Genomic DNA, 21,575 nt, shown 5'->3' on the forward strand with positions numbered 1-21,575 from the left:
AGCTCGTGTAAACCAAGCCACACAAACAAGGCACACTAAACCGTGGCAAGATGTTGGAACATCGTATCCAACATCATACATGAGTATTTGTTTTAACAACAATGAGGCCAATACCTAAATACCCAACAGATATAGGTAACAAATCCTCCACAAATATCCCAATTTTATTTATTTATTTATAAAAACCAGGATTCAATCCATATCAGACCCATCACGAGCCTTATCTGAATCCGTTTGTTTCAAGCCTAAAAAAATCTTAAACTAGAGAAATGTGTCACCTGAAAGTCATTATCATTTGATGAGATTCAAGAATCAATAACTCTTAACACAGGAACAAGCACTAGTTTTGTGAGCAAACAACTCGTCAAAATACTTGTGTTCCTTTTTTTGGATTGGAGGAGGAAGAGACCCTCCACAACTATTTCTCCATCGTCATGTCACCGTGATAATTTGTTCGCCTTTGATCTGCACGTATGTGAGGCATGAAAAAATTATGTCTTGAGATGACTATACCTTAAACGTAATGTCATTGCATGTTGATTCCAATCTTGATCCTCTCTAAATGAGCTATTCATCATTCTTTTCTTAATAGAATTAAAAGGACCAATCCTTGCATATACCTCTAGTGTTGCAATTATTGGATCTTTCTTCTAGATTGTTGGATCTCCATTTCTGTAATTTCCTCATAGAGGTCTTCAAGCCTTCGTGGTGGTAAAGCTTACGTGTTGTCATAGAGATCTTGAAGACTTCGTGTAGACGTCGTAATCCTTTCACTACTTGTTTGTTTGTTTAGAAGTGCGTGATGTTGGTGAGAAGGGCACTTGTTTCACTTCGTCGTAATCCTTTCGGTAAAGAATGTGTATTCCTATATGTGTGCTCCAAAGTTCCATTCTCCTTTTTTCATCAAATACCACATCTCAGATAATTACAATCTTGTTGTTTTATGGGTTGTATAACTTGTAGCCATTTCAGCTTTGATCATAACCGACAAAGATGAACTTCTCAATCTTTTCATCAAGCTTTGCTCTTTTCTCATCTAGAATGTGAAAATGGGTTATACTCTTTAAGACCTTTAAGTGTGAAATACTTGGCTTTCTTCCACTCCATGCTTCTTGTTGTGTCATTCCCCATACATTCTTTGTTGGAGATTGATTAGATATATAGATAGAATACGCCATAACTTCAGCCCAAAATTCTTAGTAGTTTCTTATTTGTGAGCATGCTTCAAGCCATGTCAAGTATTGTTCTATTCTTCCTTTCTGCCATACCATTTTGTTATGGGGATCTTGGAAATGTCAGTGGACAGCTGATTCCATTTTCTCCATAGAACTCTTGGAACTCTTTAAGGAGTGAATTCTCATACTCGGTCAGTCCGCACAACTTTTATCCACTGACAACTTTCTTTCTCCACAATAACTTTAAACTTCTTAAAGGTAGGAAAGACTTCTAATTTGTGTTTGAAGAAATAAACCCATGTTTTTCTTGAAAAATCATCAATGAAAATGAGAAAATAAACGTTTTTATCTAGTGAGATTGACCCACAAACATCATCATGTATAATCTCGAGCGACTTCTTGGCTCTTGAGTTTAACTCCTTTGGAAAACTCATTTGAAATTGCTTCCCAAACATCTTTCTCATAATTGATATTGATGGTTGATAAGTGGAAGCACTCTAACCATATTTTGTTTTTCCATCAAGCTTAAGCCTCTAAATTTAATTGCACAAATCGAAGGTGCCAAATCCACAAAGCATAACGGTAGCAAGAATTGAGGCATTTTCCAACATCATTTTTGATACTCAACAAGAACGTCCCATTTCTCGACATTGCTACCTTGGTGATGAGACTACTTTTTCCATCTTTGATGGAGATACTTAAATCTTTCATGTAATATCATAACTCTTTTCCAACAGTTGTCTGAGACTCAAAATATCGGTCTTCATATTTTGAACATAGTAGACATTTAAAAAATAATTATATCTTCCATCTTTCAAGTGAATTAAGTTAATACCTTTGCCTTTCACTATAATCTTGCAATCATCACCAAATGGGACTTGGTATTGAAATCTTATTTTCCTGCTTCTACTTGTTTGGTTTACAAATGACAAGTTCTTCCCTTTTTACAAGCTCCAAGGAAAAGCTTGTTTTGGATTGGAAAAAGTTTGTATTATTTCACTTTTTGGTAACAGTAAGAAATGTTACATGTTCTAATTAGGGATGACAAAAAAAATCCGCATCCGCGGATATATGCAGATAAAATATGTCATGAATATGGAATAGATACCTTAATTGATATTCATGGATAATATAAATAGATATTTTAACTACCCGTTATTTAATGGATACATATGTGGATTTGATTTTATATTTTTTTTGACGAAACATGTGGATTTGATGGTCTCCGCACATCAATACTTGATATTAAACTAAGTAAATTACACAAATAATCTTACTACCCTTTCAACTTTGTGAAAACAAAACCTAATATTATACAATATTCTTACACGTTGGTTCAAATCTCTTTTTAAAATAGGCTAAAGTGCACTTTTTGCCCCATATGTTTCATAATATTGCGATTTTGGCCCCCTGTTAAAAAAATAGCAATTTTGGCCCCTTTCATCCCAAAATTGCTCAGAAGATGCCACGTGTCCCAGAAAAGGGGTCATAATCGCAACTTTTTGTAAAGATAAGGGTTCAAAAAACATATATCCCTTATGTTATGGGGTCAAAAGAGCATATTTCCCTAAACATAGGGGGTCACTTTTGCCATTTTTAATAAAGGGCCAAAATCGTAACATTTTGAAACTTAGTGGGCGAAAAGTGGTGTTTTTCCTTTAACAATAATAATAATATTACCCATTATTCATGTTTTTCTTAATCAAGAAACTTTGTGTTTGTTAAATGTGATTAACCGTTTTTTGTTTGAAATGAAATGTATGGATACTATTATATTTTAGTAAAAAGAAGAAAATTAATCTGAAGAACTTTTGTTGTTAAATTTTAGGTAATTATAATTTTTTGTAAACAATATTTTTTTAAAAGTTGTATCCATTGATATTTGTATATAACCGCGAATACATCAAAATTTGTAGATTATACGCTTTAACGGATATCTGCGTAAATATGAAGAGGGTACGAATATCGTATTAATTGTTGAAACACTAGCAACATAGTGAAAAAAAAATTGGATAAGAAATAAACACGTTAGAAAGAGCTAGTGTGGGTATGACTTAAAAATGATCCACATTGGAGGGACATACTACCTAGTAAGTGTTTATCTAAGTAGGAAGTGGTCTACGAGGGTGTGCCCTTGGGATACCCACTTTTGCGAACGGGTGAGCACTTAGAAATTATATATATTACACACGCGCGACGACGTCACCGCCGCCGTCTATCAAGTCGGGCTTGGGATTGGGTCAAAAAAAGATTAACAAATAAATTTGTTACGATCCAATCCAAAACGTGTATCCGAAAGGTTCCGGATAAATCCAACAGAAAGTCACTCCGATTTTTGTTATGAGCTCTCCCTATAAAAGGAGAGCTCGCCCCACTCATTCAGTACATCGAAATTCACAGTTAGTGTTTCCTATGTTTTTCCTCTCTTCTCCCTTTTTCGAGTTGTTGACGAGTCCTTCTTATTCTTCTACTCCTTTCTGTCCCGTCGATTTCGAATGCGGTCTACGTACCGTTTTGAGTGGTTTAATCGAACGATTGATCAAACCATATTTTGAGTGTGTTATTTCTAGAACGATTACTTACGGTGCAGTACGTAATCGAACAAGTGAATTGGGCTTGTATATCCTGGAGGCGGCACGGTTGTTAGTCTACCTTGCACAAACTGAGGTAGTGTCGTGAAACGTCTCAAGGAAAGCAATATGGTCGTCACCCAACCGATAATTTCTTGGGTGGTAGTTTCAATTTATTAAAGTTACTATTCTGAATTCAAAAAACAACATTTATCCAACAGAGGGGACACATATATTATACTATTCGCGTCCATAAATATCCATTTACATCTCAGTTCTAAGGTGATCAATTTATGCACACCATTGATATTTAAATTTAATTTTTAATTGTTGGAAACTAGTTAATTGTTCCATCAATTTATTCCCTGGATTAATTGGGATACAATTTGTCTTACAAAGGAGCTTGGAGGGTTGGGAGTTAGGCAGTTGGGGGAGTTTAATTTATCTCTTTAAGGAAAATGGTGTTGGAGGATGTTAGTGGATAGAGATGGTTTTTGGTATAGGGTGTTGGAAGCTAGATATGGTGAGGAGGCAGGGAGGTTGGCGGTTGGGGGTCGGAGTTGTTCTTATTGGTGGAGAGAGGTTGATAGGATTAGAGATGGAGTAGCTAGAGAGGCTAGATATGCTAGGATTAGAGAGGTTGTTAATAGAATTTTTTAAAGGGTTAATAGTGCTTTACCCCCTGTAATATATGTCATTTTCGGTTTTCCACCCTATAAAAAAATTTGTTTGGTTTTCGTCCTCGTAATTTGAAGATTTTTTTGTTTTGGACCTTCATGGCAAATTTCGCCACCTGTAATTTTAGCAAATTTTGGTTTACCCCCTCTGTGATTTTAGAAAATTTTGGTTTACCCTCTGTTAATTTGAGCAAATTTTGATTTAGCCCCCTGCCATATCGTCGATTTTGTACTGTCAAAATTCAAAAATGTCCAAAATCATAAATCTTCAAATTACAAGGATGAAAACCAAACAAAAAATTGTACAGGGTGAAAAATCGGAAATGACCTATATTACAAGGGTAAAACACTATTAACCTTTTTTTTTTGGGTTAATAGTGTTTTTCACCCCTGTAATATATGCCATTTCCGGTTTTCGCCCCTATAAAATTTTCGGTTTGATTTGGACCCTCGTAAAATTTTTATTTTCCAGAAAACACCCCTAATAGGCCATTTTCAGAATTTTTTTTCAAGAAATTTTGGTTTTTGAATGGCCTATTAAGGGTGTTTCCCGGAAAATAAAAATTTTACAAGGGTGCAAATCAATCCGAAAATTTTATAGGGACGAAAACCGAAAATGGGTGGCATTTCACATGGGAAAGGTTAATCCTTTCCCATCATGGGAAAGTTTGATTCAATGATTAGATTAAGTGAAGAACATATTCTTAACATGCTCTCTCAACACTAGATTTTTTTTCACACTATCTTCCAACAATTTAAAAATTCTGAAAATTTAATTTTCAGAAATTAAAAAAATCGAAAATAATTCAAATAATTTTTTTTTTAAATTCTGTAATTCATTTATTGAATGTTAGAATTTTTTTTTGAAAAAATGAAAAAAAATATTCCAGAATTTTATTTTCTTAGAAAAATAAAAAAAATTATTTTCAAAATATTTTTTTAGGATTTTTATTTTATTTTTCAGAATATCTTATTTTATTATGAAATTAAAAAATATTTTCTTTTTATAAAAATAAAAACTTATCTTAGTTTCCAAAATTTTATTTTTTTCAAAAAACAATTTGTAACATTCAATAAATGAAATACAGAATTTTTTAAAAAACTATCTGAATTTTTTTATATTTTTTTAATTTCTGAAAATTAATTTTCAGAATTTTTAAATTGTTGGAAGATAGTGTGAAGAAAAATCTAGTGTTGAGAGAACATGTTAAGAATATGTTCTTCTCTTAATCTAATCATTGAATCAAACTTTCCCATGGTGGGAAAGGATTAACCTTTCCCATGTGAACACACACCCCGAAAATGACATATATTACAGGGGTGAAAAACACCATTAACCCTTTTTTTTTTAAATTATGTGTTGTCTCGGAAGGAAAAAAATAAAAACAACAAAATGGTTTGGTCTGCTTCAATTTTTTTAAACCAACTGAACCATACCAAGCCACATATTTTTAGTTTTTTACTGTTCATATTGTTTTTAATGTCAAAATCCAATCAAACCACGTCGCAAAGACCACATCTCATCCATCGCTATCCTTCCCACTCCCATAATAAAGGAACACATATATAGGTGGGTTTCACTAAGTCACGTATCTATCTGCTAATTGTTTCATGAGGAATCCGATACTGTTGCCTTGCATCTCTGCCTATACGTTTGATCTTCCGTGTTGAGTGTGCACAGTTACGAGAGTGAAGGTAAACAACAACAAATGCATTCGTACATACATTAATTAAATAAGTTTCAAACCAACCAACACATGCCAAGCCAAAACCTTTTCATTTTCTGTTTCTAGAAAAATCATGAGTCAAAATCATAGTGATCCCATGACTCGGTCTAGTTCTTCTCTTTCAGCAAATGAAACTCAAACTACTAGGAATAGAAAATCACTTTTAGAAGATGGTGACACCAAAAAAACCCTAGGAGCTAAAAGAATCATGAGTCAAAACTATAGTCTTCCCATGACTCGGTCTTGTTCGTCTCATTTTGCAAATGAAACTCAATCTTCTAGGAACAGAAAATCTCTTTTAGAAGATTGTGACACAAACAAAACCCTAGGACCTAAGAAAATAATGAGTCAAAACTATAGTCTTCCCATGACTCCTTCTCATTTTGCAAATGAAACTCAATCTTTTAGGATCAGAAAATCTCTTTTAGAAGATCGTGAATCAAACAAAACCCTAGGACCTAACAAAATAATGAGTCAAAACTATAGACTTCCCATGACTCCTTCTCATTTTGCAAATGAAACTCAATCTTTTAGGATCAGAAAATCTCTTTTAGAAGATCGTGAATCAAACAAAACCCTAGGACCTAAAAATATAATGAGTCAAAACTATAGACTTCCCATGACTCCTTCTCATTTTGCAAATGAAACTCAATCCTTTAGGAACAGAAAATCTCTTTTAGAAGATCGTGCCGCAAACAAAACACTGGGACCTAAAAAAATCATGAGTCAAAACTATAGTCTTCCCTTGACTTCTCATTTTGCAAATGAAACTCAATCTTCTAGGAACAGAAAATCTCTTTTAGAAGATCATGGTGAAGAGAAAAAGAAGCAAGCAACCACTAGGACAATTATCTGTCAAGGTCAATCCTCGAAAAGCTTCAGCTGTGGTATATGCTTTGATTCTGTAACAGTCTCTAAAATGTTCACAACAAGTTCATGCAATCATCCCTTTTGTACTAATTGCATATCCATGTATGTGGATGTTCAGAGAAAAGAAAACGTGGTGAAACTAAATTGTCCAAATCCAGATTGTTCTGTGGAACTGAAACCAGAACATGTGGAATCCATTATACCTAAACAAGTCATTGTTGAATGGGAATCTGCAATTTATGAATCTTCTATTGCTATGATGCAAAAAATGTACTGCCCTTATGAGAATTGTTCTCTTTTGTTGGTGAACGACGAGGTAGAGGTTGTTACAAGTTGTGAATGTCCATCTTGTCATAGGCTGTTTTGTGCACAATGTAAAGTTCCGTGGCATACAAATATGAATTGTCAGGAGTTTCAGGAGTGGAAAGACAACCAAGATGAAGAACAATTGGAAAGGAAATTTTTGGAGTTGGCTAATAGTGAAAAATGGCAGAGATGTCCCAAATGCTCTATGCATGTCCAGAGAAATGGTGGATGTGAACACATGCGCTGCAGGTTGTTTATCTTGGCTTCTTTGGCTCATCGTTAATCATTTTCATTAGTTTTAATTTTATTAAATCTGTATAATTCATTATGATTACATTATGTTAATGAAAAATGTATTTTAGACTCCATTTTGTTTATTTTCAGGTGTGGATGTAACTTCTGCTACAACTGTGGTAGCGATTGGATTTATGGACATACATGCAATACTCCAAGCTAGCTAGACTATAACATTCATGGTAACTATGAAAATCTTTGCATATAGAATTAAATTTGATTTTTGATAAGCAATGAGCTGAAATAAAAGATTTTGAATTGTCGAATGATGAATTTTGATATACACGACCTGTTTTATGTTTCCATTTGCGGAATTAGTTTCAACTGCCAATTCCCAAGTATATCGTTGGATTAAACATGGTTTTAATTTTTTTTAAGGGAAATAGTTTTAAAACATATATTTGAAGCATAATACTGTAAAACGGTATTAAGGGATACGGTTTTTCACATATTTGTATGATGAAGATTTAGATGTATTTATGAGTTTGATGATTTTCTTGTAAGTTTTTTTTTTATGGATTTTTATGATTTTGTCTTGATAAAAAAGGATAACAATGTTGACATTTTATAACATAAAAAGAAAAAGATCGAAAGTGTTACCTAATTATAACATAAATGATTAAATCGAGAAAATATATGATAAAAGTCAAAATTGTTACCTGAAATTAAGTTAATGGACGAATTGTGTAATTTTGCAATAGGTATTAGTTTTCACGATACACACACACCCACATACTAGGATTGTGAGTCTAATAAAATTGAAAAAGAGAAGTTCTCAATGTTAGTAAGTAGGATTTCTAAAGCATAAATAATTGTTGCCAATTGGAAATTTGGAAACCATTTCCACTTTATCACAATCACAAACTAAAGCATTGAGTTTACGGTGGTTCTATTTTACTGCATTCTGTTTTGGCCATATCAAGAGGGGTTTGTTAAATTTCCTTTGTATATTCAGCTTGTTAATGTTTATACTGATTGTAATTTGTTTATGTTTACAGCGTTTACGCATCACGGATGCAAACGCAAATAACGATAGCTCAGGTGAAAACATATTTGGTTATTACGAGTGAGGAAGTTCGCATGGAAAAAATGCAGGAAGTTCTAGTTCTTAGTGATCACAAAGATAGAAATTTTGGTACATGGCACTCTAGTTCGTAGCTAAAAGACCGCATCAATGTTGCAAACTTTTTCTTTTTGTCTTGTTTTTGTTCTTTTTCTAGTAGTGGTGATTTTGAATTTATTCATGGTAATGATGATATGTTTTAACGCTACAGTTATTCGACTTTGGAGTAAGTATTTCAGAGAAATACAAGTGGAAATGTGGAATGAAATTATCATTTTTATTGCAAAGTTCATAATTATCAGGTAAATCTAGGAATATTATGAATCATTTTGCTACCAGAATTAGACAAGCCCAACTACCTACAACAGCTAGTGACAGACCTAAAACATATCTGCAAACTTAGTGGGAGAGCACTCAGCAGCAGAGCACACAAAAAAAATATTATCAGATGTGGGAGATGATGACTCTGTATTTACAATCGCATGTCATCGATATATATAACTCTAGAATCTAAATCATGTGCAAAAAGAAGGGAAAGAAATCGCTATTAAAAGCCATAATCATGCACATCAACAAGTAATCACATACACACTGATATAGTAGGATTCAGCAGTACACCGATGGCGAAGTTGGCAATTGCATGACCAAACTATTTCAAGTAATAAATAGTAAGTTGGGGGGACTTTGCAAGATTTGTTGATTGTTACGCAATTAAAAAAGGGTTGATGGAGTTCTAACGGCGATTAGGATCTTTCAAATCCCTCCCTCTTGTTCCCTTCCTCTTGTATGAACAAATATAGTAGGGACTTATATTCTCACGAGAATTTGAGAACGTTAAACCTAGTCATACAAGAGGAATTTCCAATTACAAAATAAAATGAATCTAGAAATTCTAACCTAGGATCAATTCAAGAAATAGTATTGATAAAGGAAAGTATCATGGACTTGTAGATAAATCCAAGAAATAACATAGGTTCATCTGTAAACCCTAATCTAAGATGTTTAAGTCATCATCGAAACTGAATACATAATCAAAGAGAAAGAAATAGTAACATACACAAGAACAAGAAGAAGGGGGGTTGGAAAACACCCCTCTTTGATGCTTCAGTCGTACTCCTTTGGCTATGAACTGCCCGGTTTCCAAATGAATAGATTAAGCTCGTAACATGCTTTAAATAGGAAAAACTCCGCATAAAACATGCACTGTGCGCAGTACACTATGCGCGCATGGTATATATAAAAAAAATAAAAAAAAAACACGTTTTTGACGTGAATAGTGCGAGTAAGGTGAATGAATTTATGGGCAGGTGGTGGCTTTGAAAATACTACTATATGTTTAAGTTCTAACTAGTGCAAGCATATACTATCTCAAGTGATTATGGCGCTGCAACTTTTCAGTAAGCAAAATTGTTTGTGCAAAAACAAACAAAAAAACATTAAAGGTTTTAACATGTTAAAAATAAATTTGAAGTCATAAAATACTTAAAGATCTCAAATGACAAAACGTGGTTATGAACATAGATTTGCAAAGAAGTAGAAATTTACAACTTCATCGAGATCGTGTTGTATCAATGGTTTCTCAACACAAACATCATATGGTTAACTTAGGGGTATTAATCTCTCGAGGTTCGCGATTGCAAAGTTAACAAATTCAAATAAACATTCAAGTGGCCTCTCTCTCTCCCCCTCTCTCTCTCATAAAAATATCTCTCATATTAAATAAGTAGTTACATTCCCATCCTCTCTCGATGATCAAGGAATTTGGCAACAAAGATAAAAGTGATCAACTTTTACTGTATACAATAGAGTTTATACAACTTGTTTAAAAGAAGCTTAAATATGTAACTTACCAAACTTTTGCAAATATAATTGTAACCCTGCCATGTCTTAACCACTAAAGGGGTTTATCTCATGATGAACTTAAACACAAAAATAAATATAAGATAAAGAAGTCAATGAAAACAAGCCAATTGCTACGAGTTCTTGCTCTTTCTCATAGCTCATATTGCTTTTGAGAACAGATTATGAAATACATTCTCTCCCTGAAATAGTTTTAGGCTCGAAACTGATAAACTAAAATAATTAATTAAACTAAATTAAAGGAATCAGATAATAAAGAGGATAAAAATGAGCAAACAAATTGACTTTTTATTTACAAAATATAAGGAATTATGTGTAGGCTTTGAAGCGATAAACTAAAAAAATTAATGAAATATATAAAATAAAGGGAATCGGATAATAAGATAAAAAATAAAAATAAAATTGGCTTTTTTATTTGCAAAACATAGGGAATTGTTTTAAGCTTGAAAGTGATAAACGAAAAGAATTTAAAATAGGGAATTAATTAGGTTTGGAAGTGATAAATCTACAAAATGACACATTATATGGGAAATTAGTTAGGCTTGTAAGATAAACAAAACAAAATTTCAAAATATAAATGAATATGTTTTTTATTTTGCAAAATGACGATTTAACTCATAAAATTAAGAATATTATGAGCGAAGATAATTATGAAATTTCTCGATTTTATTATAGTATTTTTATATTAGTAGATTAATAACAGATTTAAAAAAGACCCTTCCAAAAAAAAAAAAATAAGGGTAATTTCGACCATAACAATATACCAAAAAAAAAAGTAGTTAACAGTTTATGCATGTCCAGAGAGCTAGTGGATGTGTGTGTGTCTATATATATATATATATATATATTACCCTCTTTGGTTTATTATTAGAGTGCTTTTATTTCAAAATTTATTCTCAAATTAGTTTTTCTAGAAATCCTCCACAAATGTGTTTGGTAAATTTTGTGTGCTTGAGAAAATTTGTAGTTATTAATAGTTATTATATTCATGGGAATAAAAGAATTCATAAACTCTAAACATGGATTAAAAAATTTGAGAAGTTGTGTGTAAATTTAATTCCAAAGAATTAAAAATAAACAATTTTTATATTTTTAGCCTCACATTACCTTGATATAGAAGCACCCTTAATCATTTTCGGTAATTTAACTTTAATTAAATATGTATAGTTTATTATAATTACATTATTATATTGCTGAAAAATGGATTATAATTACTCCATTTTTTCTTTGCAGGTATGGATGTCAATTCTGCTGCAAATGTGGTAAGGAGGGGATTCATGGAGGAAAGTGTGATACGCCTGTATTATAACATTCGCGGTAACTATGAAACTCTTTGCATCTATACAATTAAAATTAACTCTAATAAGCAATGAGCTGAAATAATAGATTTTGAATGGTGGAATAGTAACAAAAAAAAAAAACCTTCCTATTAAAAACATGAGCGAACTTAAGAATTATGTTACAAATGTTCAATTTAATCCAAAATTTGGCAAGTTGAAACGGCTTTCAGATCTTTGTGCAAATACTTGTGGAAACAAATAAATGCAACACATTTATTATGGTTTATTAACTTTTGAAGTTGGTTTTGCTCTTGCCGCGGTAGCAACTGCAAGTGTTGAACGTGTTTTTCATTGTAATGTATTGTATCAAACAATGTTATTTCTTATTTTTAATGTAATTTGCATTATTGTTCCTTTGAAAATTTAGCCCCACATGTATCAAAAGTCTAGATCCGCCCGTGCGCAAGACCATCTAACCTCTTATTAGGAACACCGAAGCTTAGCCTATTAGGAGGAAAGCTAGGAATAGAACCAGAATCTCACAGTAAACCAACTCATAGACAAATCTGCCACATGACACATACGCATAGAAGGAACATGTGGAGCAAAATGCTTTTCTAAAAATCACTTTCAAGAGATAAAGATAACTATATACACCGATTATAGCAAAAACATCTCCTGCTCCAAAATGATGTCAGCAATATGAGATCTCCATAAGGACCACACAACGGTTTTCCAGACTAATAACAAACCTAACCTCCTTCCTCAAAAAAAAAAAAAAAAAAAAAAACCTAACCTCCTTTTTTCAACGAAACATGATACCGCTATTGCCCTAAAAAAGGACATCTATAAGAAAAATGTGACAAGCCGACTCTACATGCTCATTGCAGAAAATACAAGAAATACACATGGTCAACTATAATCCTCCTAAGGAAGAGATTATCCCGATAAAACCTTCACCTTTATAGGAGACCAAGACTCACCGCCTTCACAAATTATCCCGGCCTCTCATCCACCTCACTAGATCTTTCATGAATGAACCTATAAGCTGACCTCATCAAATAAATGCTAGATGAATCATTCTTCCATACCCACAAATATACACCTTTAGAGAAGATAAGACTTTGTGAAGCAACTCTCTCAAAATCACAAAGATCCCTCACCCACTCAAATCCCTCCCTTAGAATCATATATATTACTTTAGCTTCTTTTTGGATAGAAACCTAAACCAACCTAGGGAAACAAATCCTCAAAGAAATATCGTTCAACTAGGGATCATTCAAAAAATTTGTAGACCGACCATCTCTAACCTTTATGGAGGTACTATTAAAGAACCAATCAAAAGACTCTGGCTAACCCGTACCTAGTTTGATACACGACCTTTTTGGTTAGAATATGATGTATACTCTCTGATTCTCAAGGGAAGGGGGACTTGATAATTAGGAGTTCATCCGCGAGGTATGTATAGCTAGCCTAACCAAGAATTGTTCCAAATTGAGCTTGTTAACCACTTGAGTTCAATCACTTGGTTTAATAAGGGACTATTTTTATTCTGTATATAAAAAATCGTGTACTTTAAAGTGCATTTCCTACCTTATAAGGGACTACTTTTTTAGTCCGAATGAAACTAGAAATATCTACTTTTTGTAAAGAGTTGTAAAAATAGAGATTAAAATTGGATAAAGTTTATGTAAAAACTGGAATGGTCGCTATTTTATTTGAAATGAACATATTTAATCTTATATTGTTATGTGAATATGGAGGTTATTCATAATAGACATGTTAACTCCTTGAACATGTCAATTGCAAAATTTTGTGTTAGGTGTATGGATTAGTTCTATGCTTGTAATGTATGACAATGGAGCAGGAAATTTTAAGTTTTCTATTGGGTATTGATTGGTTCTGTTTTTCTTAGGCACATTTATGTGGTGAAAACATACTTAAAGTGTTGGGATGATTTGTTTGGCAATAGTCAATAGACATTAGGTTTTTCATTTTTTTTTTTTTTTTTTGTTTTTTTTTTGAGGAAACTCATTAACAAGTTATAGCCAAATAATAAGGCAATATAAGATGGCACGTAAACCTACTCAACCTTGTTATGTACATCAAATCAACAATATTTAAGAAATAATCCTATATAGTATACCTCTAAAATTATAGACATAGTGACATACTCACTCTAATAAAGATCATAAACTAAACATTTATGAATCTACAAAGTACAAATACAATTCAATCTCTTTATTTACATTGAGTATTACAATGGTTCTGTTTTGGCCTTGTAAAGAGAAGAGGGGTTTGATACATGTTTTCTGATTAGACTGGTTAATGTTTAAACTGATTCTTTGTTTATGTGTACAGTGCTTAAAAATATGCAATGGGTGATGCTTTTTTCTTAGTATAATGCAAGGTCAATGATAGTAATTACCGGTCCTATAGTAAGTGGCTACAACCGTAATCTTGATGATTTCAATATTGTGGTTTTTCTTTTGGCACTTGAAAGATCATTGTGTAATGCCAATCTTATGTTTGTAAATATTTAAATGTACATGAATTCAGTAGTGCTTGATAACTGTCGAATTACTGTTATTTTCCATAGCACCTATGACTAGTTTTGCAAGTAATTCAGTATAAAAACCCCCCAATTTGACATAGATATAGTTTATATTTTTAAATTACGCCAGAAAGCTATTACATCTATTTCCCATACCTTTTTTTTATAGGTTTTGAGAATGACTACACCAATACGGAGCAAAAGAAAGCAAGCACACGCGTCAGAAGCCAAGCTAGAGCACCACAACGACATCTAGTGAAAAGCCCAATTTGTTGGGCGAGATGAGAAAGGTGAAAGCGGGCCAAAACAAAGAGTTCTAGAAGGAAAAGCCAAAGGTGGTTTGATAAGCGAGATGTGGTCTGCTAAGCGAACTAAGGTGGTTTATGAAAATATCCGAACACAACTGATTTTTCCTCCCAAAGATGAAACCTCGATTCGCTAAGTGATCCTTACTTCTCCTAACGAACTTAACATTTCAAGACCTCTATAAATAGAGGTGTAGGTCAATTCAGTAGAATTAGCCATTGTAAAACCGAACCAAAATAGAGAAAGACATAGGACAAAGAGCATGAGTCACCATTGGAGGTTTAGGAAGATTGGAATCAAGCTTGTTGATGCTTCTCCAACATCTATCAACTCTCCTATGTTAGTTATGCATTTTATGGATAACTAAACTCTTTTATGTTAAGATTGAATGTAAATAGTTAGAAATCTATGTAGTACTTTTAATCCGTGGATTCGATATTTTATCTTTTGATAAAAGTCGGCATACTTACGAGTGTGTTGAGGAAAGTCATAAATCCTCTTTTATCAGTGCCTAGCCAATAAATAGGCTTAGTGTTGCTTTGATTTGGCACCACTTACCATCAAAGAACTATTGTACTTGTATTTTCAGTTGATTCTTTTTTTGTTTTTACTTTGTTTATTTTCTTTATTTTGTTTAGGAATCTCATCCTTATAATGAGTGAGTAGTTTCCTTTAGTCTTGGGATCATGGAAAGTAGTTTTATGAAGCTTTACATAATCACAATTTTTGTTAAGAAACATGCATTCACCTAAATCTAGCTTTATTTTACTTAATCACAACTTATGCAATCTTCCAAAAAAAGAGAACGAAGGAAGATTGCTAAAAATATAAAACTCGACAAAAGGTTTGAAGCACGAGAAAGCCTACAGACGTTTGTGATGATTCAGGCCTAACGGGTCATACCAACGTCGAAACCATAGGAATATTCATGTTGGTGAAACACTTCTTTTATTGCTAGATAGAGATTAATTGATTAAAAAGAGAATATTTCATCCTTATGCTTACAATTTTAAGGAAAAAGAAACCCACTTGGGTTGGCCTGGCTTGGGACCTGAGAATGTGCTCCTCCTCGAGATTTCAGGTTCGATTCTCACCGGTGTCAATTTGGGTGGGTTAATTTACCTTCTTAAAAAAAAAATTAAGGAAAAAGAAAGGAATACGATTTGTAATATTCTTCTTAATGATGAACTACAATTATCCAAGACCTTTTTATTATTGCATATTTTGGAAACATTTTCAACCATTAATTTTATAAAATCCAAAAAAAAAACTAACTATTTTGTATATTTATAGGAGAGAAAAAAAAAAGTAGCATTAAGATTCACAAGTCTATGTGGGATCAATATTTTTTATTAGGATGATAAAACATTGATCTTGCGGTCTTATCAACAGACACGTTAGTGATTGTCTTTCCGCTGATATAAATAAATAAATTTATCAAGAAAATGACGAAGTAAATTGGTGATTACTTAACAAAAAAAAAATTGGTGATTTACTAGTTCTCTATATAGAAAATTGAATAATTTATTCCAATTAAAGTTTCGAAAAGTAAGACTAGACTTGAAAATATTCTTTGATGACCTGGCCAGCTATTTCCAATCCTACTATAGGGAGTTTATCGGTTAGGTTCTCGTTTAATAATTCTGTGCACTCGTATCGTTATACACTAAATAATTAATTGTTATCCACTGCAATTTTGTTATGCTGACCCCTTTTTTTACTCCTTTACTATGGGAACCAAATAGCCAAATCCCTATAAATGGTGGGACTCAAAATATGATGTGTATAGTAAAAAAACTGGTGAAGATGAAAGATGAAGTTGAAAATGATAGGAAATTTTTGGAGTTGGTCAAAAGAGAATCATGGCAGAGATGTCCTACATGCTCTATTTATGTTGAGAAAAGTCATGGATGTGAACATATTCTTTGCAGGTTGTATTATGTAGATTTATTTCACTTATTTACTAATTCTATAACGATGAAAATGAAGAAAAAAATTATAATAACTTCATTTTGTCTTTTCAGGTGTGGATGTAATTTCTGTTACATGTGTGGGAAGAATTGGGGGCATGGACATTTATGCAATAGGCGGCAGTCACCATAAGATTTCATAGGTAACTTTGCATATTGAAATAATTAATTTAATGGTAAAAAATTGAAGTTCTTAAATTTTATAATGACAATGGGGTATTGAGTTTTCTAGTACAATATTTTAAGATGATTTGGTATGACATACTCCTTATATAGTCTCCAAAATTTGAAACAAAAAAAAAATCAAATTATTATGTGTATTTGGTTTATGTTCAGATCAAATACATATAATTTTTACTTATGTAAAACCACTAACAGTTTGGCATATCACAGGTGGAAAAAGGGTTGGAAATCTCAAGTGGAAAATTGCATGAAGTTCTTAGTTATAGTTTATCACAAGAAAATAACATTTGTAATATTGCATTCTCGCTAAAAGAGTAGTAATGTTTATTTTGTTCCAAAAAAATAGTAGTAATGTTTTTCCAGGCACAACAAGAGAAATAATGTTGAAAATTTGATTTTCTTAATTTTTCTTATGTTCCCTATTTTGGTGTAATTTTTAATTTTATAAAGGATAGTTTTTTTTTTTAAATGGCCAAATGTTAACAATTAGTTTTTAGATTAAAATTTTTCTTTCATCCGTTGAGTATCCTCAAACACAATGTAGAGTTTCATTGTTACATTGAATGGATAGAGTTGTGACTTGTGAGTTTTCAAATTTAGAATAAAAAAATTCAAAACTCGATCCATATGAAGCAGCAAAAAATTGTTTCAAAGTGCAATAAATTGGACTCATGAAAGAGAATGCTTTCTAAAACTATAGATACATGCAATAAAAAAAAAAAACTTTGTAAGACAATAACTTGTATGGCTTTCCTTAACGAAGCATGAAAAGCTTTTGTGTTATTGATTCCACAACCCATTGTCAAATTAAAAAATGTAAAATGTAGATTATCCTCAAATAATGGTAGAGGAATAAGCACTGTTATTTTTTTTTTTTGGTAGAATAACGATTAATAGCATCATAAACAACAAAGTTTTGCAAATTATAGCTTATCAACATCCATTTCTATTACCATCATACCAAAACTCATTTCTATTATGGATCCAAGCCAATATTTCCTGGAACAGAAGCATCAACCATGACCACAAATTTATAAAAAAAAAATCATCATCTCATGTAACCAAAACAGTAGTGTTTATCCATAAATTCTTTTATACCATGATAGCAACATCCTTATTATTAACACACAGTTACTTTAAAAAATGTTAAAAAGAAAGGGAAGTTAGAGAAGAATTTGGTTCATTACAGTAATGACATCCTCAATTATTTGGTTCGTAGTAATTTTCATTTATAGCACAAATATACAAATAAAATTGTCGATAACTTAACAAACCAAATGCAAATACACAAAATCCTTAGCATTTCTCTATCAAAATACACAAAAATAAATTCTTAAGTTGTAGCTTATATATCGTTTAATTGTTACAAATTGTAGCTTATCAACATATTGTTCATTGTTAGAAACAAAATTGTTGCATGCAAGAGCTTTTAAGCATACAAGACCTTGAAACATTTAAAATCACTAAAAACCAGAAAACTATGTGGGCGTGCTATATATCAACTGATTTCTTGGGGTATATTCGCCTCATATGTTTCAATGAGGTGAAATGGGACAAGGGATGAAGAGAATGTAAAGGATCAACTACGAGCCACACATCACACAATTGAAGGAAATTCAGAGGTGTCAAGCCGCGGGTAGATGCACGATACATGCACAGAGCTACGCATCGCGCCAGACTGGAAAATTTGTCAAGTGTTCTCATGCATGATGTGCACAAGATTGTGTACGTCGCATATAGAAATCGAAAATATTGGAAATTCTCGCGTTTATATAGAAAGAATCTGCCTCATTTGAAAAACACAGTCTGACGATCAGAAATAGGTTAATTTGAGATTTGGAAAGGCTAGGAGAGACCGGAAGCATCCTTGAGGTGAGGATTCATCACACAATGATCGTTATTCATGTATTCATTTACATTCATTTGTTTATGTTTAGTTAGCATGAGTGGCTAATTTCCTAGGTTAGGTCATGTAGTTGACCTTTTTGACATAGCTACTTAAACCATGTAATCTTTTGAGTTACTTTTGATTGCAATTGTGTTGCTTAGTTTTACGTATTTGGTTAATATTATTTTTAATGCTTATTATGCGTTTACAAATGTCTATAAACTTATCTAGGTTTCAATGATTATTAACTCTTAGTTTGGGGCTTGACCTAATTTTAAGTGTTAAATCTGTAATAACTTTAGACATATTCTAATTTGTAATAAGAGTTTTAACAAACCTTAAAAGGTTAAAAAATCACCTTAGATATTAGGGGGTTGTGACCGGAGAAGCGGATTAAGTATCAAGACATTGAACTTATCTATTTTGTTAAAACATCGTGAAACTAAATAAGCAATTATAAACACTGGACCCAATTATACCAAGTAGTGAAAGAGAAGGGAATCTAACATGATATAATCATTGTTTTGTCTGTTTTATTTTGTCAAGTGCATCAACCATTGAGAAGTTCAACCTAATTTACATATCCTAATCAAAATCGTAGTCGTTGGTCGAAATTTCACAATCCTCGCGGATACTAACTTTTGTAAATATTAATACTTGGTGGTAATGTAGTACACTTTCTAAACCGACCATCAGCATTTATTTGCACTTCTTGATCATTGAAAATAGTATTTTTTAGGTATTGAAGTCGCAAGAAATCCTACTGCATTTATCTGTCAGGGTAAATACACACTTGCTACTAGATAGTTTCTTTCAAATACCGATCAATATCAACATTTGATTGTTAATCTATATATGTTTCACTCGGCAAGGAGTATCATAGAGTGTCCATCTATGAAGCACGGATACCGACACCGTCTCAATTCATGCATCAATCACATACTGAATATTAATTGGGAAGCTGCACTAAGATTAGTTCGATTATTGAAAGGTAATCCATAAACAAGGAATATTTTTATTCAAAAAATGTGACTTACAACTTCATTGTTGGTGCACTCATATTGGGCTAGTTGTCCTAATAAAAGAGTATTAGAAAGAGTGTTTGAAAGATGTACCAAAAAAAAAAAAAAAAAAAGAATAAGAAAGAAAGAAAGAGTGTTTGAAAGAGAATATTTATAGCATTTCTCTATATACAATGACGTAATGACTTTAAAAAAAATTAATGTATCAATATTTTACACACATGCCCATGAGAATTTGTGGCAGGCCAGTACCTATTCTATTATTCTAAAAAATTGTAAATCCAATCTTTCTTTAAAAACAAATATAAATTACAAAAAAAGGTAAATAATATATACTCACTCATCCACGAAACTTGAAGGGGAAAAATCCAATAGTTGAAATAATCAAAGAATAAGAAGAAGAATTGAAGAAAAAAAAACCATCTAGCATTTCTATATACCTATGCTGACTTTATTAGCGTGAATAAACAATAAAATGCAAAGGATCCACGTCAATACTCCTGATCGCATACAAAAAAATCTAGATAAACTAAATATTAAGGAACGGAATCTTGGTATATAGATTTGACTCAGATTCATTTTTATTATTTTTTTTGAAGGAAGATTTGACTCAGATTCATAATAAGTCATAAAAATGACTAGGAAAATTAAAATTGCATCATGTTCTTGTTGAATATGTATTCTTTTAGATAGAGTCCGCGAATTCAAAAAATTAAATAACCACAAACCTTAAAACTAGTTAAATCATAAGAGAAAAAGAAAAGAAAAAAAACTTCATAGATCATCATAGCCATAATAAATACATAGTACGACCATATTGCTCATCAGGTTTGCATAGTTCAAAATAAGTCAAATAAAGAACTCTATTCTTGGCACCAGCTCGATGATGACCGTTGTACTTGCAAAAATACTTCAATTGTTCAAGCTTGCAACAACCAATTATTTGTCCCAGCAACAGAAACAACCAATTGATATTCTTTTTCTTCTCAGCAATCACCGGTTTAACACTATTTTCTTGATTGCAATGCAAACATTTTGGCAATTTTGGATTCATCAAAATTTGTGGTGCCCTATCATGCATGGTGTTCATGTTTGTAACCAAATATTGAGAGATTTCATTGAATTTCACCAACAAATCAAAAGACATTTGGAACTTTGTTTTGCAACTATTGCATTGAACATCGCCGGTGATGTTAAAGATTCTGTTTTGTAAGAGATGATTGAGGCTGTGGATTTTTGCTCGGCGATCGGTTGCCCATATGAAAGGGATGGGGATCTGTCCGCTACGTGGTGGTCCTCGTCAGCGAGGACAAACAGAAGGATTTTAGCAGAGACATCTTGAGATGGAGGAGAATTTGATGCCTTGGGAATAAACATATACGTTGGAATGGTGTTAGAGAAGTGTTCATTTTCTTGGATTGGTTGTGAAAAAAGTAAGAGGAGAGATTGACCAGGAGAGAAAGAAAACGTAAGTGTGAAAGGGATTAAGTAAAACTCTGAAGCCCCGATACTTCAAAAATGGTGAAGTATCGTATCTGATAACGATATGTTCCAATACGTCCCGATACGAGTATCAGAAAAGTATCGCGCAATTAATATTTATTTTTTTGAAAAACAATGACCGATACGTGTCGGATACGTCCCAATACGCGTATTGGAGAAGTATCGGACAATTAATATTTATTTTTTGAAGTAAATAAAATGACTGATACGTGTCGGATACGACTAACTTGTACTCCGACACAGCTTACTTATACTCCGACACCTATCAAGTCTGGCTGCGCTATCAAAATCATATTGTCTCTTCTAACCTAAAAAAAATAGGGTTTC

The 21,575-nt window shown here is 32.4% G+C and overlaps 1 protein-coding gene across 1 annotated transcript; it reads left to right on the top strand.

Annotated features, from left to right (window-relative positions):
* Positions 1-6,222: 6,222 nt before the first annotated feature.
* Positions 6,223-7,608, top strand: LOC25490784 (potential E3 ubiquitin-protein ligase ariadne-2). The gene has a single exon (XM_024778873.2). The coding sequence runs from the start codon at positions 6,223-6,225 to the stop codon at positions 7,606-7,608; it is 1,386 nt and encodes a 461-aa protein (XP_024634641.2).
* The last annotated feature ends 13,967 nt before the right edge of the window (positions 7,609-21,575 follow it).

The sequence above is a fragment of the Medicago truncatula genome, chromosome 3 (assembly GCF_003473485.1).
Source record: "Medicago truncatula cultivar Jemalong A17 chromosome 3, MtrunA17r5.0-ANR, whole genome shotgun sequence".
Taxonomy (NCBI): Eukaryota; Viridiplantae; Streptophyta; class Magnoliopsida; order Fabales; family Fabaceae; genus Medicago; species Medicago truncatula.

Bases quoted from the DNA above. Each gene is read 5' to 3' on its own strand.
- LOC25490784 (XM_024778873.2), top strand. From the start codon at position 6,223: ATGAGTCAAAATCATAGTGATCCCATGACTCGGTCTAGTTCTTCTCTT.